The 22,960-nt window shown below is 43.2% G+C and overlaps 1 protein-coding gene across 2 annotated transcripts; it reads right to left on the bottom strand.

Moving 5' to 3' along the window:
* Positions 1–1,243: 1,243 nt before the first annotated feature.
* golgb1 (golgin B1) lies at positions 1,244–22,069 on the bottom strand. 2 transcript variants are annotated; one of them, XM_047389373.1, is made up of 20 exons: positions 21,975–22,069; positions 20,498–20,576; positions 18,893–19,084; positions 18,693–18,806; positions 18,422–18,589; positions 18,201–18,323; positions 16,825–16,938; positions 15,998–16,682; positions 15,847–15,920; positions 14,970–15,024; positions 8,602–13,465; positions 8,121–8,532; positions 7,784–8,017; positions 6,440–7,270; positions 6,161–6,354; positions 5,913–6,072; positions 5,692–5,792; positions 5,534–5,605; positions 4,179–4,269; positions 1,244–4,080 (listed from the first exon to the last, which is right to left on the bottom strand). In XM_047389373.1, the coding sequence occupies exons 2-20, from the start codon at positions 20,564–20,566 to the stop codon at positions 3,943–3,945; spliced, it is 8,691 nt and encodes a 2,896-aa protein (XP_047245329.1). In that variant the 5' UTR covers positions 20,567–20,576; positions 21,975–22,069; the 3' UTR covers positions 1,244–3,942. The 2 variants fall into 2 exon arrangements, with proteins under 2 accessions (XP_047245329.1, XP_047245330.1); XM_047389374.1 differs by having other exon boundaries at positions 18,422–18,586.
* Positions 22,070–22,960: the final 891 nt, after the last annotated feature.

Genomic DNA, 22,960 nt, shown 5'->3' with positions numbered 1-22,960 from the left:
TTTTTTGTTTGTTTGTTTAAAAAGAAGCTGCTGTTCTTACCTTTTTACCAACAGAACCGCAGCCCAGATGAGCTGTGATTTAACCTGTAGTAAAAATAATTAGACCACCAGGGGGCAGAGTTAAACAACATTTAGAAGCATCGGGTTATGAGTTTTAAATGTTTAATTTCCAAGTAGCTGTTGCTTATTCATGGTTAGAAAATGTAAAAAAAAAGTTTAAAAATGTTTTATTTTTTTGCGACTCTTAAAGCGTTACTACTCCATGTTTACTAAATCTCCCGATTATCAATTCAAATAGACAAATTACATCCAGACCCTACATTACATTTTTATTGCTCATGAATAATCTTATACTGGAAGTTTAAGAAAAATATATACTTTAATTTAAATGTATTTACTCCGAGAAAAAAAAAAACGAAACTTTTTTACAAATTCACAAATGTCAAAATATCGGCTACCCTAAAAATTCCTGTAAAAGTAATCTACCAGAAGCACTTAATACTTGATTTTAAATAGATCAGAATGTTGATCTTCATTAGTCAGAAAATGGCTACAAGAAAATAACTCCTCACCTAAACATCCGTAGCTGGATGGGGATGAAGTTTATCCTGCCACCATGCAAAGTGAGCAGGATGCTCAGGGAGGTAAAAAAAAATTATAATTAAAAAAATCCCCAAAGCTTGCTGTTAGACAAATGCAGCCAAGAGGTGCATCTTGGCCATCAGACAATATATACATGCCAACGGGAAAAAGCCTTTTTTACTATACAACCAGTAACATTTATGTGTGGAGTTTGTTAGAATCGACTGGGAGTTTAACTAGAAACTTGTGCTGTTGTGAGATGAGACTAAAGTGGAACTTTTATTTTATATTTAAACCTTTCAATCAAACACTCCATCTGCAAACAAATGACCACTGTTAAGTATTGTAGAGGCTCTGTGATGCTGTGGGCCTGTTTCTCTTCCGAAGGCCCTGGAAACCTTGTTGGAGGGCATAGCAACTGTAAAAACATCATGAGACTAACAAAAAACCTGTTGGACAAGATAATAATTGAAAATATTAACCACATCTACAAATAGTTCACCAGATACAAAAATCAACCTTCATTAGGCAACTCAGCCTCCAGACCTTAATCCTGTGGAAAACCTGAGGAGAAGAAAGGACCGTGCTTCAAATATTAGAAAACTTGTCCTGTTCAAATATGGCACAAAAAAAACCCAAAAAACATCAAAAAAACATTAACTTCCACTTAAAAACATCCTTTATTAAAAACTTTGTACACAAACTTGTGTCCGCAGTAACAATCTGCCCCCCAGCCATGAACAAAAGGAACTGTAGTGTTTCACACACAAGTACTTACTGTAAAAATGTTCTGTTGGACTGAACCCCAACTTCATTCTTATGTTAATAGTCATTTTAAAAAGGTTCAGATTTTCTGAGTCACCATGATCCCAATGAGGAGGTAAACAAAAACCGACAGGAAATTAACGTTGGACCAATTTGTTCCCTGATCCAAACCACCACAATTATAATTACTTTATATTTTCCATATACAGCCCTTTGAACAGGTATTTACAAGAGGAAATAACACAGAAGAGTGTGGATTTTTAAAGAAGGTGACAGCAGAGTAGTTTAGCAGCCCAGTGTTACGCGACAAGCATGGTGTATATGGAGGGTGATTTAACAGATATTTCATAACAAGGAATTACATTAAAACTAAGTTAATGGTAGGGGATATCGTTCAAAAAAAGTATCATCCTTCATCTGTTGGAATGCAGCAACATCCTAATGGACAAAAAGGGAAAATCGTCTCTAAGGCCAGCAGTGAAACATAAATCTGTCCGAGGAAAACAAAAACTGCATCAGGAATGTAAACAGAAACGATACAGGAAGGTGTAAAATCAGAAATTGCAACGTGCTCCGTTTTTATGCATAAAACAAGGTTATGAGGAGATAAATTTCGCATCATGACCTCAACTTAAAGTCATTTATTTAAAAATAACTGTTTCCCGCTTCCTCAAAACAACTGTTAATCTCGCAGCTAGCTTAGCATAGCTAGCTTAGCATAATTTGTTTAGTGTAGCTAGCTTAGCATAGCTAGCTATATTAGCGCGTAGAACCTTTCAAAGCAAATTTGACTCTTTCGCAGGTTTTTAACGCCGATTTACGGTCCTTTGCAAAAGTATTCAAACCCCTTAAGTTATTTTGCATTTTATCACATTACAGCCGCAACATTGTTTCAGCTGCGAAGTGGAAGAAACGTGACACATGATTTTCAACTTGTTTTCACAAATAATAATCTAAACTTTAATTAGAATTCAGCCCCTTTTGCTCAGACACCCCTAAAGAAAACCCAGTGCAACCAATTCCCCTCAGAAGTCACCCAATCAGTTAATAGATTCCACCTGTCTGTAATGTAATCTCTATATAATTTCCGCTGTTCAGTGAAGGCCTCACAGGTCCGTCCACCTAACCTGATGAAGTGAGAATTTAGAGAAGCAGCCTGATGGTAACTATGGAGGAGTTGCAGAGATCCATAGCTCAGGTGGGAAATGCTGCTGAAAGGGAAACTGTTAGCGGTGCACTCTATAAATCAGTCTTTTATGTAGGAGAGGCAAGAAGAAAGCCATTGTGGAAGAAATTGGACGAATAGATAATTTTTTTTGGACTACATGTATGTAAAGAAAACGTGTGGCAGAAAATTAACAGTGCACATCATTCTGAACACACCACATCCCTAGGTGAAACGTGGTGGCAGCGTAATGCTGTGGGTATGTTTATTATTCCCAGAAGGTACAAGGAAGCAGGTTGACAGAAAGATGGATGGAGCTCAAGGACAACGATGGAAGAAAACAATTTAGGGCTGCAAAAGACTTGAGACTGGGACTGAGATTCACCTTCCAGCAAGACAACAGCCTTAAACATACAGCCAGACCTACAATGGAGTGGTTCAGATCAAGGCATTTTCATGTTAGAATGGCCTAGTCACAGTCCAGACCTAGATTTAAGTGAGAATCTGTAGACACTTCCCATGGAATCTGAGTTTGAGTAATTTTGCAAAGACAAATGGGTAAATTTTTAATCTCTAGATATGTAAACCTGGTAGAGACACCCCCAAAATACCTGCAACTGTCCCTGTAACACACTGTGGCTGTGAATACAAACGTGTGCCACACGTTTAGTTTTTTAAAAACACATGTATCATTTTCCTTCCACTTCACAATTATGTTCTGCTTTGTGTTGGTCCATCCCATTAAATACACTAAATTTTGTGGTTCCCATAACTTTTGTTTGTATTTTGAGGGACTTGAATCTCAAATCTAAAAGGCACATCATGTAAAAACTTGATTCTGACTTTTTCCTTCATCCATCATCTTTCGCTCAACTGTGATCAGTATGGCAAGCCGACAGGTCCGGAAGGGAAACCCAAAATGCCCTTATCAGAGCTTATATTGGGGCATACCAAGGCGTTCCTGGGCCAGAAGGGATTCCTTCCAAATTCAGGCATTGGCAGAAATCCTGATTAGATGCCAGAACTACCTTAGCCAGCCCCTTTAGATGTGAAAGAGCGGTGGCTCAACCCTACAAAGGAAGCTCATTTATTATCTCCATAACCATAGGTGAGGGTCATAATGTACCCGGATCGGTGCTTTATTTGTTTATTTTAGTAGGAATATTAAATAATTGTCCCTTTGCATGTGTCCTGCTTGGGTTTTGAAGCCATATCTCCCAACATAAGGTCAACCATGAATATATAGTTAAATAAACACCTCCCGAAGTAAAGATATATACTTTGGCTAAATTATTAAGTACTGTAAAGTGCACTGTTTGTACAGAGCATCCTTTGGACACTTTTTTAAAAGTATTACATGTCACATTATGAGTCATACCGACACATTTCTATTTTCTTTGACCGACTCCCTTCGTATTTGGAAGGTTTCTTCAGAGGTATCCGCCCAGGCACAGGAGCAGCAGGACATGCACAGTGAGCAGGTAGAGGCCGAGCAGCAAAGGGGTGCGCTGGCGGGAGCAGAAGGCCACTCGGAGCATCCGCAACAAGCTCGGACCACTTCTGCGGGTCTGCGAGGGTAAAACACATGTTTAGGAGAAATGATGAGCTCATGGATCTTCATTTAAGGTGACAGATGAGGTGGTTCAGAACATTAGAGGAGCCTAACCCGGGTGACGGCTCCCTCCGGCGGTTCGATAAACACAGCCGTCTCAGAGCTATCCTCGTCGTTTGCAGAGCGCCATGAAGCCTGGCTGTGACTTATGGGAATAATAAAAACAGATGTCAGGTTGAGTGCACACATTTATGAATGTTTTAACTGATGAAAAATACAACTGTAAATGGTTTTTTTTGTAAAAACATTATAGCCGAATTTAAAAGTATGTCAAGATTATGCTACAAAGAGGCAGAAGATTAAGTCATTCTTAAAAAGAATAAGTTAAAGATAAAAATCTTTGGGAAACGAAGCATAATTTTAAGGTAAAATGAATAAAATAAAGCTTAAGTAGCCCAAAAGGTTTAAGTTCTTCCAAAGGTTTTATCAGAATCAGAATCAGAATCAGAAAAGCTTTATTGCCAAGTACGTTTTTGGACATACAAGGAATTTGTTTTGGCGTAGTCGGTGCAATACAATACAAATTAAACAGTATAAACATATCTACAATATAATATAAATATATGTGCACAGTTTTAAGTTAATTATTAAATCTCAATGAGCTCAGAGATGCTATTCATCCTAGAACTGATCGTCTGCTGAACACAAACAGCTCTTTGAGAATAAAAATGTCTCATTCTGGGTATTTTTATTTAATTCTTGAGTTTAGGAGTATTTTCCATGCCTGAATGCTTCACAGTTAAGATGCCTGGAAAACGGCTCAAAGAAAAACGGATCTGGAGAAACGCTGGAAAACTATTCTAAAGTATGAACATTTACAACTTTTATAAACATGAAGGGCAGCTTCAGATGTCTGAAACGTGATCTATAAATAGAAGAATTATTCAAGTATTGGGCAAAAAGCACTGCAGGTACCACCTTCAGTCACTTCCTAGTTTATTTTGTCTATACGCTGAATAACTGTTAGCCTGAAAACTTGAAAGTAATTTATATTATTTTTATTAGTTGATTATTTTATAATTTTTAGATATTTATTATTTTTCTCCATTGGGTCTAAGGAAATAAGTTAATTTTTTGTTATTTTTCTTATTTTTATTCCATTGTCATGTTTTTAATGATGAGGGTTTTATTGATTTTTTATTTAATATATTTATTATTGGTGATTACTTATATTATTTTACATTCATATATAATTATAATTCATTCCTTGTTGTTATTAATTATAAATTGATGCATTGATCATAATATCTTAGTCAGGTTTTAATTATTATTATAAATTACTAGGATTATTATTATCACTTTCTTTATCTTTAATTTGTGTTTTTTTCCCTTTGTTTGTTATTTCTATAGTTTTGTTACAGTTCGCTCACTGCGACCAGGTCTTTTTGTTTCTAGACGCCCCAGCTCACCGTTTGAGGCGATCCTGTGTCGCCATTAGCTGCTCCTCAACTGCCAGCCTCTGCTGAGTCTCTTCTTCTAGTCTGATGTACAGAAGACAAAAATCAGCATCTATTCTGTTAAGTCATGCCACTATCACGTTTCCAGGGTAATGGAGTTTATAAAGTACCTCCGCTGTAACTCTGTGACCTCCGCTTTAGAGGAATGGCTTTCAGACAGGGTGCTTCGCTCCTGTGGGGCTCCAGGAGGACTGTCTCCTTCCTCAGTGCCCTGCAGGGACATTTGGAGATCCAGAATCCGTAAGAATGCGCAAATTTCCAGATTGAAAGGCCTGATTTTTTAAATATTTTCATCTGCTGTGTAATAGTAGTGGATGATAAAAAGGCCTACTTGTCTCTGTAGCTGTTCTTGTTTGAGTTTGGGCCTTTGAGCCCGAGCTTCTTCCAGCATGGCGGTGAGCTGGCGCAGCTGATGGTCTTTCTCTGAGAGCGTGGCGAGCGTCTGCTGCTTCAGCTGCTCTGCCTGAGCCATCCAGTCCATCTTCTCCAGCCTAAACACACATAAAGTCAATTGATTAAAAAGGCAAAATTTACCACTTTGCTTTGCAAATAGACAAAGATCTCATGGAGAGGTGGAACCTGAGGGATTCTGTTTCTTGCTTTCTTATCTCCACCACGTTCTCCAGCTGTGTTATGGTCCCCAGCATGTCTTCACTCTTCTTCTTCTCCTCAAACAGCTCCTGGCTGACTTTAATAAGCTCTCCTGCTCCCAGTCGAGCCAGCTCCAACTTCAGCTTCTTTAGCTCAGCCGTCTGCGAGTTAAGCTGCTCCAGCTGCGCATAAACAGAATGAAGGAAAGCCGTGACAAATTGCTCCTCATCTAAATTAAAAGCGACCTGTTAGCAGTTCTCAGCTCACCAGTCTCTCTCTGTCGTTCTGCAGGGCTTGCAGGGCGTTCTTCAGGCTCCACACCTCCCCCATTGCACCTCCAGGGCTGCTCTGTGCTGCCTGACCTCTTGCCTTGCTCATCTCCTCCAGTTTGACGCTCAGCTCCCTGACCTTGTTCACCGCCTCATCTCTAGTCTCCTGCAGGGAGGCCATGGCTTTGGCGAAGGCCTGGTTCTCCGCTCTCAGCTGCTTTGTGGTGTCCGTTTCCTCCAGCAGCCTCTGCTCGACGATCAGCAGATCTCGGGCCAGCTCTGCCACCCTTTCCTGAGCGCTCTCAGACTCTGTGCGCATCACGCCTCCCTCCCAACGTAGCTCCGCTAGCTCTCTGCTCTCGCTCTGATGCTCTTGCCTCTCCGTGAGGAGACGCTCCTCCAAAGCCTCCACCTGGGCTCTTTCTGCCTGCAGCTGCTCCCTCAGTTTCTCGACTTCAGCGCCAGGTGCATCCATCACCTGTGAGGCTGGTTTAACATTGGAGGCTTGACTAACAGTCTCAGTATCCACCTTTCGTATCTCTTCCTCTCTGGCTCTGCTCAGGCTCTTTAGCTGAGTTTCCAGCTCCTCGCGTTCCCTCTCCAAGGACGTTATCCGCTCTCTCTGAGCTGCCAGAAGCTGTTTGTGTTGGGAGTCCTTCATGCTTAAAACTTGGTTGAGTTCATCTCGGTACCCATGAAGCTGAGCAGACAGCTTTGCCTGTTCTGCATACATGTCATCCCTCTGGACCAGCAGAGAGCGAAGCTCCTCTTTGAGGCTGTTGTTCTCCCCTGCAGCCTCTTGGATCAAACCATCCTTCTCCAACATCACCTGGAAGACAACACAGATGTTATAACAGAAACTAAAGCAGGATCTTCACAGACTTATGTTGCACAAGAATTAACTACTTTGTGTCGATTTATCTGATAAAATTCAAACAAACATTATGGTTTGTGCTTATAAATGTGGATGAGGTGAATGGGCCTGTTTAGGAATTGGAGAAGAGAAGAACAATTATTGAAAAATAAATCGTCAGAGACTGCGCAGCCTAAGATTATTCATACCCCTGGCAGACGTTTTCAAGCAACAACTTGGTTTCCGATAGGAAATGACAGCCATCTCTCAAAAATCAATAAAAATCTTTTAATTTACATTTTATTCAAAAATTAATTATACCTTTCTAAAGGATCAATAGAAAAACCTTTGTTAGGATTAGAGTAATCAACCCCTGCTTTCTAATGGCACCCATGGCTACTGCCAATAGGACCCATATAAACATACCACTGCTTCAAGCATCAAACCTAAAATTGCCAAAAACTCCTTGAATCATGTCTATTAACTTACCTGCAGGTGTTTCTCCTCCAGCTGCTTGTACATGTTCAGCACTCTGTCCCTGTCGTCCTGCAAAGAGCCCATCGCCTTCGTAAAAGAGTCCAGTCTGGCTTTCCAGTTGCTGCTCTCCTCCTCTGCCTTCCGACGTTTTTCTTCCAGATCCCTCACCTCTCCTCTTCTCTGCTCCAGCTCCTTTTCGGCATCTTGTGCTCTGCTGTCAGCCTCTTTTCGGGCCTCCTCTGCAGCCTTGGTGAGAAATTATGCACAGAAACAAAATATTTGAAGAGGGAATATACAGCTGAAACCTTTCCTAGTCTGACTGAATGTCAGAGTGAAACCATTTGTATACCTGTGCCACAGCTTGCTCCTTTTCCCCCAGCAGCTCCACTTCCCTCCTTTCCTTCTCATGCAACTCCGTCTGTAAGCTCTCCGTCAGGACCTTGGAAAAACGCAGGTCCGTCTCCAGCTGCTCCACATTCAGACACAGACGCCTCTCCTCCGCCTCTCTCTCCCTCAGTTCGGTTCTGGTCTGATCGACTTCGGCCGACAGTTTCCCGACAGCCTCCTCCAGAGCCCGGACTCTCTGACCCAGACTCTCCAGCTCGTTTTTAAGGGTGCGGGCTTCGTTCTGAGCGGATTTCAACTCGGCTGTGGTTGCCTCGAGCTTTGCTCTTTCCTGCTCGAGGAGAGCATGGTGCTCTGCGACTTTCTTTTCTTCTTCTTCCAATCTCAGCTGCCAATCTTTTTCTTTTTTCTGTAATCTGAAACGAAACATATTTTTAGTTTACGGCTAAAATTTGAACAAGACAAATAAAAATAACAACTTTTACCTGTTTACTGACTGTTCGAGCTCCTCTTTCAGTGCCGTCTCTTTCTGAAGCTGGTCTGCGAGCTCCTTGGCCCGTGTTTCGGCCTCGCGGACCTCAGCCTCCTTCCCCTGCAGAGCCTTGTTAAAGCGAGTCTCCCACTGCCGGGCTTCATCCAGAACTCTGTCTCTGTCATCTTGCAGGGAGGACATGCTGCGAGAGAAGGCAGCTAACCTGGCCAGAGACTCATCCAGACGAGCTTGGGTCTCCTGGGCTCGCCTCTCTGCAGCCTCTGCCATCTCTCTGGCTTGGAGAGTAGCTTCCTCCTCCTTCTCCCGCTCCGTGTAGACCTCTTCCAGTCTGAGCTCCATCTCCTTTAGCTCAGCTCCCAGCCTGAATCTCACAGAGTCCAGAGTTTGCTCTGCCTCAGCCTTCAGCGCAGCCTCTCTTTGCTGGATGCTTCGTTCGATGGCTGTTCTTGCAGAGACTGCCTCGCTCGCCTCTTTCTGTGCCTCAGCTAGTTGGGATTTACAGCTCTCCATCTGTGCTTCAGTCCTTCTCAGATCCTCTAAGGTTTTGGAGCTCTGCAGCTGTGATTGCTCTAGCCTGCGTTGGAGCTCCTTCTGGCCCAGCTGCAGGGCTTTAGCTTCTCGTCCAAGTTCGCTGATCCTCTCCTGGTATTGGATGGAGTCCCTCTGAAGCTGCCGCACCTCCAGCTGCTTCTCCCTCAGCAGCTCCTCCAGCTGCCTCGCTCGGCTCTGGCTGCCCTCTTTGACCCTCTGGGCGGACCTCAGCTGCTGCTCAAGCTCCCTCTGCTTACCGGACTCTGCCTCGGCTTCGGCTCTCTCTCGCCGGGCCTGCCTCATATCCTCCTCCAGCCTGGTGGCTCGGTCTCTCTCGCTGTGAGCCACGACCTCCAGCTCGGCTCTCTCCATCTCCAGCCTCTCCGCCTCCCGCTGCATCTCGGAGAGGCGCTCCCGGTGGTCCGCTGCCTCCTGCTGGTAGGTGGCGAAGCTCCCATTGAGCTGGGCCAGCTGGTTCATCAGCCGCTCCTCCAGGTTGTCTTTTTCGGTTTCAAGACTTCCAAGGAGTTCTTTGAACTGGGCTTCCCTCTTTGAAGCTTCTTCGATCAGGTGTTTTTCACGTTTGTTGCTCTCCAGAAGGTTCTTTTCTAGGGAAGCAAGAAGGTTCTGATTGCTTTTACTCTCCTGCAGCTCTTGTTCAAGAGAGGCCAGTCCAGATTGGAGCTCCGCTTCCCGTTTTTGCCAAAATTCCCTCTCTGCATTCAGAGCCTCCATCTCCCTTATCTTTTCTTCCAATAAGGTTTGAGCCTTCTCTGCCATTTGTACCGACTCCTTTTCTTCTGCATCAACAAGGTCATCTTGAGACTCTGCTGCAGTCATGATGGCGTCTGACTGCAGAGCTGTGACAACCTCCTCTACAACGGGTGCAGAGCTGAGTTGATTTGCCAACATATTATTGTGTTTCTCCTCCATGTCAGCAAGTTGTCCCTTCAGCTCTTCAATCTGCTGCCTTAAAGCGTCTCTTTCTGCTGCTGCAGCTTCCAGTTCAGCTTGCAGAGCTCCCATCTCGTCCTGAAGGTGCTCAGTTTCAGCTTTGATGACCTGGTCATCTTGTTTGGAAGCCAAATTTTCCTGCATCTCTCTGAGTCTCTCATTCTCCTCCTCCAACTCCAATATCTTTTGCTGCTTTGTCTTTGCGAACTTTCTCATCTTGTCCTTCACAGAGTCCACCTCTTTCTGCGCTTCCTCCACTCGTCTTTCAGCTTCCTGCCTTGCAGCCTCGTGAGCTCTCACCCTAGCCGCCAGCTCCTGTCTCTCCTGCCTGGCGGCTTCCAGGACCCTCCTCACACGTTCTGCCTCGTCGCTCACGTTCTCGTAAGACTTCAGCAGAGTCTCATATTCATCCTTCATCCCTTGGACCTTCTCCTCCCACTCCCTACACATTCTAGCCGCCTCTTCATTCGCCAGCTCCACTTCCTTCTTACAGGCGTCTTTCTCGTTGATTATTCCCTCCATTGCAAGCTTCAGGCTCTCACATGAGGACCCCAGACTTTGGTTCTCCAGTAACGTCCGATCAACCTCCTCGATCAATCTTGCTCTTTCGCTTCTTAGATTCTCCAGCTCTTCTTCTCTTGAATCGATCTTCTGCTGCAGCTCAGCTATGATCTTCTCAGTTGAAGTGAGCTGCTCCTTTAGGGTCTTGTTTTCTTTGAGGGCCTCTTTGCGAGACACCAGAGCAGCCTGAAGCTTTCGCTGAAGCTGCTGGAGCTTTACCTCACCGTCATCTTCTTGTTTTTTTGGAAGCTCAGCCAGCTTGTGTGTTTTTTCTTGCTCTACCTTCAGTTCCTCCTGTAAAGAACTTATCAGCTGATCTTTCTCAGACACAGAGTCCTGCATTGAGTGTATGAGGGACTTCTGCTCACTCAGCTGTTGACTGAGCCCCGTTATCTCCTGGTTCTTGTTGTCCAGGAACTGCTTGAAGTCCTCCACTTCAGCTTGAAGTGTTTTAATGGAGGATTCTGCAGAAGCTCTGGATGCAGCTTCCAGCTCTGCCTTCAGGGTTTCTGCATAAGCCTCAGCTTGGCGATACTTTTCTTGAAGTTCCCTTATCTCCTCAGAGAGAGCATAGATATGGTTTTCCTTCTCTCTCAGTGCGTTCAGCTCTTTACCCAGTTCAATTATCTCAGACTCCTTGAGCGACAGGCTGTTATGAGTTTCCTGGAGCTGCTTCTCTAGCTCAGAGTTCACATGCCGAACGTTTTGGATCTCGTCTTTAAGAGCTTTAAGAGATTCCTCCAGTTGTGCAGATACGACAGGAGATGGCTCTGAAGGGTGCGGACCTGGATCGCTTGCTTGTGGTTTTGATGAATGCGTTTCAGATGCAACAAAGTCCACCCAATCCTCTTGAACCCAATCATTTGCAGCAGGCTTCTGAGGCGTTTCTGGATGTAGATCTCCTCGATCGGAGCTCACTTTTTCTTCCAGTTCTCTCAGCTTGTCCAGAAGACCTTCCCGTTCGCCGCTCTGCACCTCAAAGCGCTCCATCAGCTCATTGTAGTCCTCTTTTTGCTGCTTCATCTGTTCCCGATGGTGCCGGTCTTTCTCTTTGGCTTTGCGGATGGTTTCTTTGCGGGACTCTTGGGCTTCCTGAACCTTCTTCTGGAGCGTTTCACACTCTGCTTCTAGAGAGGCAACTTGAGACTTTAAGACAGTCATTTCAGATGAGGCTTCAGGCTCAATGGTTTCAGCTTCTTCACTTAGCTTTCGATTCAGAGCAAGTGTCTCAGCGAGGACTTGATCTTGATGGACAAGTCTCTGCTCAAGGGTCTCCACTTCCTCTTCTTTGGATCTTAAAGCTTCTTCTAGCTTCATGATCTTGGCCTTCAAGTTCTGAATCTCAGGTATTTGAGAGAGATTTTCAGAAGCTTCTTCTGTCTCCGTTTCTTCTGTTTTTTCATTCAACGTTTTTGCTTTCTTCTCAAACTCGCTGACTTTCTTCATGAGCTCCTTGCGTTGCACCAGTGCTGCCTGCAGCTTCTTCTTTGTGTTTGCCAGCTGACTTTCCACCTCTCCCTTCTCCTTCCTTAAGCTAGCCAGTTCTTTGTCTTCACCAGGCGCTTGCTGTCGATCATCTCTGACCTTCTCCAGCTCTACTATCTGCTCCGTCATTTTACTTACTTCCCCTTTCATCTTAAACTTCTCTTCTTCTGCTTGAAGGAGTTTGGTGGACATGCTGTCATTAAGCTCAATCACCTCTTTTTCTTTCTGGGTGAGAAGAAGCTGCAGCTCTTGAATCTCAGAGTCCTTCTTTGATAAAGACTCATTGTGGAGATCTGATGTCTGAGAGTATTCCAACAAGCTGTTCTCCATTTCATGAAGCCTCCTCTGTAGCTCAGAGGAGAGGAGCTCTCTGTCCTTCAGCTGACCACTTAGCATACTAGCCTCACCTTCCTGCTTAGACAGAATTTGCTGCGTTGTTTCGAGGTCTGCCTGCAAAGCCTCAATCTTCTGCTCCTTCGTTTTATTTTCATTGTTTAAAATCTCCAACTCTTCTTCTAGAAGTTGCATTTCAACTTTCTGTTTCTCCACCATGTTGACGTTTTCCAGGGCCGACTCAAGTTCCTTGGACAACTTGAGTGCTTCGGCCTCAGCTTCTTCTTTGGCGACAATGAGGGACTGTGCTTCCTCTTCGAGACTCTTGATTCTCTCCTGTGACGCTGCAGTTGCCTCTTTAAGCCTCTGCAGCTCAGCCAGAAGTTCACTGTACCTTCTCTGCAGCTCTTCAGCTAAAGCCTGGGCAAAGAGAGACATTTCTGCACCGGTGGAGGAGGAACTCTGCTGTGTCAGGTGAACCTGGACCGTCTCTCTGATGACCAAGGATGACGACTCTGCTTGGAATGTGGAGGCTTCCTGATCTATGCTTGTTGCCACCCAGGACTGACCAACGTCCTGCAGGACAGAGGGCCACTCCTGAGCTCCGTCTTGATTCATGGCTTCCAGGAGGGTCCAGCTGCTGTGGGCCACCTCTGAATCAGTGCTGGTCATCATCTCATCTGAGGAGGTCCCTTTTGATTCTTCAGGAGACTCAGACTGGGGACCGATGAGCTCTGGGCTGCTCTCGTTATCAGCAGGAATGGAGATGACCGAGGTGTCCTCTGCAACTAAGGTGGTCTCTTCATCTTGTGTATCTTCCAAGGATTCAGCAGGAGCTGGGATGGCATCCTCATCCCGATCTGGGCTTTGATTTATTTCCACTGATGATGCTTCTCCTGAGCTTAGTTTTGTAGCAACTATGATGGATTCTCGTAAGGCAACCAGTTCATTTTCTTTTTCTAGAAGCTGCTGCTCCAGCGTCAATATACGTGCTGCAGAAGTTCAAGATAATATAAAAAACAACCACGTTTTGACTTGCACCACATCATAGTAGAAACATTCAAACTAAACGTGACTGGAATTACAGTCAAAATGAAGTTAATTATCTTAAATAGCTTAAAATGACTGCAGTCGAGTAAAGTTAAACATATTTTAAGCTTAATATAATCAACTTGGTCAAATACTAAACTAAATCCAGGATTATGCGTAAAATATGAGCATTTCTGGTTAGACATTTACATATACCCATCATGGGCATGAATATCCTACTGCTGCCAACCAACCAATCAAAATGCTAAAAATTCAGTGGCAGGATGATATCCGATGCAGTCCCGCAGCAAGCAGGGTGTGGCAACTCCCCACTAACTGCACATGAATAAAAGCAGTAAAAAACTTGTTTGAGGCGCAACTGACAGTTCTATTTTTTTATCCGCCGTTTGTGTGACCCCTCTCTAATGCCGCCCTGGGCGACTGCCCATATGGCCCACGTATCCAAAACAGCAGCATCTGCAACAATCTGCAAGGTTCTGGCATAATTCAGATAATTCTGGCTGGACATTTGGACCACAGTCCTTCAGAGAATCCATAGAGTTCATTGAACTGGTCGGTTTCCAGCCAAACTGTTGCCCTTAGATCAATGTTAGTTGGTTAAGATTTTCATAAAAAACCCAGAAACAACCAAGACTGAGACCTATTATCAACTGGAAGATGCTGGAACAGCAGAAAACATCTTCATGTACTGAGAGTCAGCGGACCAAACGAGATGATGGACACCCAGAAGGTCGGTTGAAATTTGCAGCTGCCCACAAGGATAAGCCAAACAATGACCAGAAGAATCCAGTACCAACCGATGCAAGCTTGCGGTTGGTTGGCTGCAACTGGTTCTGGTCCAATACACGAAATGCATAGAATAATAAAGCAGGAGTGATACCTCCAAATTCCTCAACTTCACCTCAAAACAGCAGCTAGATGGTTGAAACGTGGGAACTGACAATGATCCCAAACACATCCAAACTGATACTGGAAGACATTAACCTTCTGGAAAGTCCCGACTTTAACTTTATTAAAAGTTAATTAATTATGCCTAAAAGCTGGGCCCGATCCAAAAAAAAACAAACATCCGATTTAGATGAACTCTACTGATTTTGGAGAGTGATCAAATATCCAGTCAGTATTATGCCAGAAGCTTTTACAGCTTGTGCACGAAATTCTTGTTTTTAAAATCACTGTAGTTGTTTGTTGTCTAATCGGTCAACTCTAGAATGAAACATGAAAAAAAATGATTAAAACCCAAAATTAGGACGACATTCATGCCCCAGATGGTGAACGTCAGACCAGACAAGCTGGTAAAACTTCAAGCAAATGACATGAAAAAAAGAAAAATGTAAAAAAGAAAGAAAACAGGATTGTGTGTTTTTGTTCCTATTTGTCTTTTATTAGTGTGCTCTTTCCAGCTGGGTAATCTTCTAGATAACGTGTAGATAAAAACTAATTTACCTTTTTCAGCTTCAGATGAATCCAGCGAAACTTCAGGCACATTTGTGTCTTTCATCTAAGAAAAAAATGTGAAGAGGACAAAATCTTAACAAATAATGCACAACAAGAAAAAAATATATAATTTGGTAATAAAAATTAACTTTTCACGGCAGCATGCATAAATCTAGACAAAGCAGCTCATTATTACTGAAAAATAAAATGAGGAAATAAACATAAAATGAGGACGTAAAGATATAGCACATGTTTTGAAATATTCTCCCGGTTAAACCTCTATCACCAGCATGGCTCACGTGTCTGTGGTTCTAGGTGAAGGTCGGCTCAGTGAAGAGGGGATTAAATATGCTGAGTTGAAGCATTGTCTGCTGCATGACAGCAGACAGACATCGTCCCGCCTGTCCTGTATCAGACAGGTGCAAATCACCTGTCCAGACTAAAGCTGTGACCCGGAGCAAGGACAGAACCTGACCTCAAGGTAAAAGGTGACTTTGCAAACTGTGCTTTAGAAGTACGTTAACCTCTTTTTACCTGGGCATGTTGAGATGGGGTGCCCGAGTCCAGTCCTCCAGAGCTACTACCCTCCAACTTTTAGGTGCATCCCTTCTTCAACAAACTGAATTCATTTAATTCAGGTGTGTTGAAGAAGAGATGCATCTAGAAGTTGCAGGATAGCAAGTCTGGAGGACTGGAGTTAGGCACCACGCTAAACAAATAAAAAAGATTGAAAATTATGATTTTATTGCAGGGAAAAAAAAAAATGTTTAAGATGTGTTAATAATTTAGCAAGGCTTTGAAACAAATAAGGCAAAAAAAAAAAAAAAACTTAATTAAAGGACGGAAGTAGAAAATCCTGATAAACAGATGAAGCTGAAGTACTGACCTCTATCTGCTGCTCCAGCTGTTGTATCCTGACACCGGCTTCCTCGTGTTCTGCTGTTTTTATGTGAAGTTGTTCTGGAAATCAGACGTGAAAACCGATCAGTACCCCCATCTCAAGCTTACATTCTGACAGTAGAAGAAAAGCTCTTTACCCTGCAGGTCCTCCATGGTGTTGGTGAGCTGGGCACACTGTTCGCTCCTTTCTCTGCCTTCATCTTTCAGTCTCGTCAGTTGTGTCTCCACGGACCGCAAAGAGTCCAGGAGCAGAGAGGGGTCAACGGGGACTTCCTCTGGCATCATTTCAGGAGCAAGAGAACGAAGATGTCTCCAGATTTCAGCCAGAATCTCCTTCTTCTGCACATCTTCTTGCTCTTCCCTGAGGGTTGCCAGCTCTTTCTGCAGGTTATCGACCTTTGACCTCTCTTGTTCCAAAGTTTCCTGCATGGCCTGGCCAGCCACCGACTCTGCTTCTCTAAGTGACGCGAGTTCACTTTGAAGCCTGCTGATTTCTTCCCCGTCTCTCTCTGAAGCATCTTTGTTCCCTTGGGCGGCTGCGAGCTCGGCCTCTTTCCTCCGAGCCAGCTCTGCCTCCAACCTGGAGACTTCCATCTTCTCCTTGTCCAGGTCCTGTTGACTGATGAGCGCTGCCTCTCTCAGGGTGGCCAGCTCGGTTTCCTGCCTCCCCACCTCCGTCCTCTCCTTTTCCAGCACCTCCAGGCTGGCTCTGAGAGCAGAGAGCTCTGCATCCCTCTGGCTAACTTGCTCAGCCCACTCCTCCCTTAGCCTGACAGCCTCATTTAGCTCCTGCTCCATCTGCCGAAACTGAGCAGTCAAGATCTGGAAGGAGAAGACACTAAAACGTCATATGTGGGTGTGACAAAGGGTGCGCCTTGTGTATTTTCCTGTATGAACGTGATATCCTGATCAAACACACAGTAGGAAGCAGCGGTTCAAGCATGCAGTCATTCAGGATCTCTACCTGCTTTTGTTGGTCAGCACTGCTCACTTCTTGCTGCAGCATTTCCAGCTCTTGGGAGCGAGAGTTTAAAGCCTCTTCGAGCTCAGTGCAGCGCTGCTGAGCTGTCTCCAGAGTCTGGGAAATCAGGAATACCAGTTTTGTACCATTACTATTAACCCATGTGTTTTTCTAATCCTGATCAGACCTACAGTTATTTAAATAATCAGGACAGCCTATGACAGTCTTTGTCTTCCTGACCTATAGATATATTTAATACGTAAAATGTGAGAGCATCTCTGAAAGAAATTACCAACATGACCCAAAACACACCAACGAATCCATCAAAAACTGGCTGAGATGGCTGAAAAGGGATTTTATGGGCCTAGTCAAAGGCCAGATGTTAATCTCAGTGAGATATGAGGCGACTTGAAATCAGACCAATCAAAGACTGGTAGATGGCTACAGGAAGAGTCTCTGCTATTAAGGGGTAGGGTGTCCTGACTTCTTTTTCATATTAGGAACACACATTTTTGTTGACATTTGTTGCTTAATGAGTAAAATGTTGATAATTCATGCTGTTTAATTGCATTCAAATCACTTTCTTTTCTAGAGATAAATTAAAAAGAATATCCATCAATATGAGAATGTTAAAACCTTCATAAAACCAGAGATCAAAAGTCAGCCACAAAATTCAGATCATCTCTGGAAACAAGGATGCAACCAGTTTCAGCAGACTGGTGATTTACTGGCTTCAGTCTGGAAGCAGACAATAAATAACACTAAACTCAAACCAGAAAAATGTTAAAGCCGTGGATAGAAATAAATCTGGTGAATAACAAAACAAACAAAGCTGATTTTTAGAGAATCATGGTTTGTATAAGCGATTTTGACCATTCTGTCAATATCGCTGTCATTTTACAGAGGAAACAAGAAATCCATTTTAATTATCACTAACTAATTAGTTAGGAATAAATTACTTAGGACTAAATTCGGCTTCTCCTTGCATGCTTCGGGCAACAGGAAACTTTGAGGGACTATGCAGAAAATTAGGTCGGCACTTGATGAGCCCGACCCTCAGAGTTTCTATTGAGAAAGGAGCAATTGGGCTACAGGGGCAGAATGGTCCAAACCTCAGACGAGTAAACCCATGATGCATGATGGGAAAGGCCATGATACAGATACTGGATGTTTGTAAATGCACCCAAGATTTTTAACTACTGTTTCTGTGGAAAATATGCAGGATAAACCTAATCAAACACTGAACCTTGTTGCTTTTCACGTGCAACTGCTTTAAAAAATATCACTATAGCGTTTTAAGAGTGCAGCACTGATGCTAAAACGGGTCTGATCAACTAGACATCAGATAGTTAATGAATAATTATAGCTAGGCGTGATACCTGCTGAAGCTCAGTGCCATCCTGGGACTGTGTGGTGACCTTCAGCAGCTCCTCTTCATGTCTCTGAATCTGCTCCTGAAAACGGACATCCTTCTCGCTGATGACAGCCTGCAGCACCCGCAGCTGTGAACCAGAAAATCAACCCAAATTAAATTAATTAAACACTAGTTACACCTTAACAGCCGAGCTTGTCTGAGTAATTAAAGTCCCAGGATCATCACCTGCTCAGCATGCGCAGCCTCCTTCTTCTGAAGCAGCTGTTCAGTGGCTAAGAGCCGCTCCTTCGTCTCCCGGCTGTTGGCCTCCTCTTCACCCAGCTTGGTCCTCAGGTGCTGAAGCTCCTCCTCAACTGCAGCACCAACAGCAGTAAAAGAGCTGTCTGGACTCTGCTGGAGACAAAGCAGGCTAACCAATAATGCAGCTTAAAGTACAAGAGAAGAAATAAATGTGAAGGTTTGTGTAGTGAAGGGAAAGTAAAGGTCTCGGACTCACCACTGATCCTGCTTGACCTTTCAGCTCAGTTATCTGTTTGTTGAGCGACGCCATCTTGGCTTTAGCCTGGAGTTTGAGTTTAGTGAAGCGTGCTTCAGCTTCTTCTTTCTCATTCTGCAGACACAAAGAAAAACATTTACTCCAACTTTAAAAAATGTTGAGCAGAACAAACCAAAGAAAACTTCTTTAAGGTTATTTACCTTGAACTGAGCATCTTTACTGGTCAGCTCTGTCTCCCTCTGCAGCAGCTGTGTGTCTTTGTCTCGAATGAGCTCCTTCAGTTGGAAAACTAGCTGTTCCAGGTGGGCCAGCCTCTCCATGGCGTCCTCGGGAACCTCAGCGTCCACCGGAGTCTGGCCGGCTCCGGCAGGAAGCTGAGGTACCAGCATGCTCTGTAGACAGAGATAATTAAACTAAGAGTCAAGAACCCTTAAGAGAGTGATGCAAATTTTCTAAAAATGCCATTAACAGTGCCTTGCCTTCATTACCATGTTGTTGCTTTATAAAAACCACCTTCAAGTTTTTTTTTGGTGGATTCTTTTTTGGCTGGAAAGGAAGATAATAAATGAATTCCAACCTTTTTTTTTTTTTTTTTACAAATAGCAAGCGTCCATTTGTACTAAGTCCTCCTCAGTCCATACTTTGTCGAACTAAAGCATTCCCACAGCATGATGCAGCCGCTGCCGCGTTTCGGCATGGGGTGTTTAGGGCAATGTGCAGAATTTGCTTTCTGCTACGAATAGCATCTAGCATGAAGACAAAAGGTTTCATCGTGATCTCCTCTAACCCAGAGCAACTTCTACCTCATAAGGGGTGTCAACTCAAATCAGAATCAGAATCAGAATCAGAATCAGAAAAGCTTTATTGCCAAGTACGTTTTTGGACATACAAGGAATTTGTTTTGGCGTAGTCGGTGCAATACAGTACAAATTAAACAGTATAAACATCCTCAAGACCTGCTGTCCAGAGTGTTTTGCTTCAACAATGAATGAATGAACCCTTCATTAGCAGGCTCCTGCACTTGATAACATGTCGAGGAGGTAAATTTGGCCACCCCTGCTCCACATATATTCCATGTCCCATATCTCAGTGGTGCCTAACTGCGGTCCTCAGCTCACACTGCCCTCCACGTTTTAGATCAGAATAATTACATATGCTCCTCAGCATGCCGACAACAGCTAAAGAAGCACATTCATCATCCATTCATATAAATCAGGTGTGTTGCAGAAGGGACACCCAGAATCATACAGGACCTTTGGCCTTGAAGACCAGGGTTTGGGACCACTTCCCTCCAAGGCTTGCAAATAATTAGGTAACTTCTGAAGGGAACTGGATTTTATTTAGTGGTATTAGATTACAATTATGTGCAAATTTCAGACTCAAACTGGGCTTCAGATATTTATCCCCAAGAGGCAATTAAAGAAACAGAGTAGCATAACTCTGTATTAATCAAATAAGAATCAAAGTGACGTCTCAGCAAAAACAACAAAAAAATCAATCTTGCAATGCGCAAATAAAATAAATTAAAAGCATGTTGTGACTGTTTTTTGTTGCTCTTTCACTTAAAATCCCAATAAAATACATTTAGGTTTGTCAGAACAAAATACAGAATATTTAAATGTTATAAACACATTCGGAACGAACTAAATTCGTGTACGATTAAAGAACAGGGGCGTGATAATCTGATGAACATGTAGCCCCACATTAACTCATACATTTAGAAGCTCGAGAGACAGTTCATGATGTTCTTATTTTTTTACATGTTTTCTGAATAATGTGCATCATGTGTATAATTCATGTATCACCTGTTGGTTTCCATCTGCACCCTCCTCTCCAGAAAGCTCCTGGAGGATGTTGCCCAGACGGCTTAACATAAAGTCTGGACTGTGAGGAGACAAAAAAAAAAAAAAGATTAACAAACATACAGCCAGCACTGTAACAGCGTCATTGCTTATTCATGTGTGGGAATTTTCCAGTCAAAGTCCAGACCGAACACCAATTGAGAATCGGTGACAAAACTGATGTTGACAGATGCTCTGCATTCAACTGACTGAGCTCGATCCACTTTGTAAATAAGGTAAATATTTCAGTATCTAGACGTGTAAAGCTAGTAGACTCCAAAAGACATGGAGCTGCAGCAAAGGGTGCATCTACAAAGGACTCAGCAAACCCTTCAAAAACGTGTTTGGAAAATATTTTGCAGAGCATGTATCCTTTTTCTTCACAATTAGGCACTACATTGTGATGGTCTATTACATATAAAATACAATGCGTTTTGTGGATTTACTCTTGCGAAATGTGGAAATGGCTCAAGAGGTAAAAATTGTTTTGTAAGGAACAGTATTGTGGAAAACAGGAGGGAGATTCTGTGGTTTTGGGTAACTCTGGTAAGGAATATTTTCTTTAATTTGAGGTGGTCGTTCCCTTCGCTCATTCAGAATGGAGAGCACCCTAGCTTCAGCCATTGCTGGATTTTTCCTTCTGATTTCTCAGGTATGACTACCAGATATTGTTTATCTTATAGTTGTTTAAGGGATCTGTTCACTTGCATTTAACCTAATCTGTACTCTGCAACTACATGTCATGTTATGGGACAAGGACTCAATGGAGAATTAGGGTAAAAGCAGCTCTTAAAGTCTTAAAAAAATAAAACATTGAGAGCCTACAATGCTATTGATCAAGGGGATTTTTGATGACCTCATGAATGTTTGGCTCTTTGAAAGCAAATCTTGAAGAAATTAGAGGTGGTTTAAGACTTTTGTATATCGCCCATGATAGAGGTGGGAATGAAGATTAAGACTACGCCCACCAGGTGAGATATAAACAAGTCAGACGCAGTTGGGTTTCTTTTTAAACCCAAAGGTAAACACATTGAAGAGACTCCCTTCTCCTTGTTTTCCGAAGTGGGCCGGGCGGAGCCGACTCTAGTCGAATTTCCTGGAAAACTCCACTGCGGCTGCGTCAATCTTTTCGCGAAGAGAAGATTAAAGGTAGCTAAACGCGAAAACCGGCGGTGAAGTTGGGCAGCTAACTGGCAGCTATTTTTAAATCTGCTATGAAATAAAGACGGAGAAGAAGATTGGTGGAAACAAATCGTTAAATTGTCTGCTGTTTTCCACGGTGCAATGAGTTAGCCGGGGCTACTTAGCAAGCTAACGCTGCTAAAGGTAAATAAGGATAACCCTTCCTGAGCTTCACCGACTTTTACCTGTTTGTTTTCTGCTGACAGCTGCGCTGCGACCCTCAGTCTGTTTTTAAAAAAAGAAAACATCTTAATCTTACCTATGCGGGTGCTTCTGTAATAAATCCGTCCGGTTTTGATTTTCTTTATTTCTTCTGATGGATTTTAGAGCCACATCACCAAACACTCCCGGAAACAAAACTTTCTCTGCTCTGATTGGACAGCTGGGACCTATGGGAGACCGTCTATAGATTTAAAGGCATACACACACCCTTTCTCCTCAGGGGATGTCTGAACAAATTCCTCAGCTCAAATAGACAAAAACTGACAACTTAGCAGGATTTATACAGATTGTTATGATGGCAAGATATGACCAAAGAGTCAAAGTGATTATTAACTATGGCAAGCAGCTGTGGAGGAATCTGCTCCTGCTGGCCCACTACACCACACTGTTTGGGGAGTTTGTGGTGCGCTTTGTGCAGGGGATGGGGACGGCCATTAAGTGGACCAGCCTGTTTGCACAAACCACAGCATCAGTTTTTGACTTCATCTACCAGCATCTGCACTGGAGGAAGAGGAGAACCGTTGTTACCAAGGAGATCTGCCTGGACCGGTGACTTCAGGTGTTTTGAACAGCTTTTTCTGACTGCCAATTGGGTAAAACACTACAGAGCAGCTGGAAGAAAACTGACCATGATGGAAGAGGAAAAAAGAAACTTGGGCCTCAAGAAAGCGCTGAATATTTGTGTATATGGTTACATAATATGTAATGTCACAGGGCTTGCTGTGTTGTTTCCAGTCACCTACCTACTGATATGAGTACTTCTGCTGTGTCACAGGGTAGTGCTAACTTTCAGAAATATATAGTGTGTGTATATGTATATATATTGCCCTACAACGCTTTGAATGTCTTGTTACTGAAAAGCGCTATATAAATAAACTTACCTTACAAGAAGGGAATTCATTAACCTTATCATGCATATTTTTATTAAACACTGACCAATGTGCTTTTTTTTTCTGTTATTACTCTTAAACTTACAATTTCAACTGTAACTTCATAGTTGTTTATACATTTTATTTTGATGTT

Source organism: Girardinichthys multiradiatus, chromosome 17, assembly GCF_021462225.1.
Source record: "Girardinichthys multiradiatus isolate DD_20200921_A chromosome 17, DD_fGirMul_XY1, whole genome shotgun sequence".
Classification (NCBI taxonomy): domain Eukaryota; kingdom Metazoa; phylum Chordata; class Actinopteri; order Cyprinodontiformes; family Goodeidae; genus Girardinichthys; species Girardinichthys multiradiatus.
This window is presented reverse-complemented; position numbering and strand designations above follow the sequence as displayed.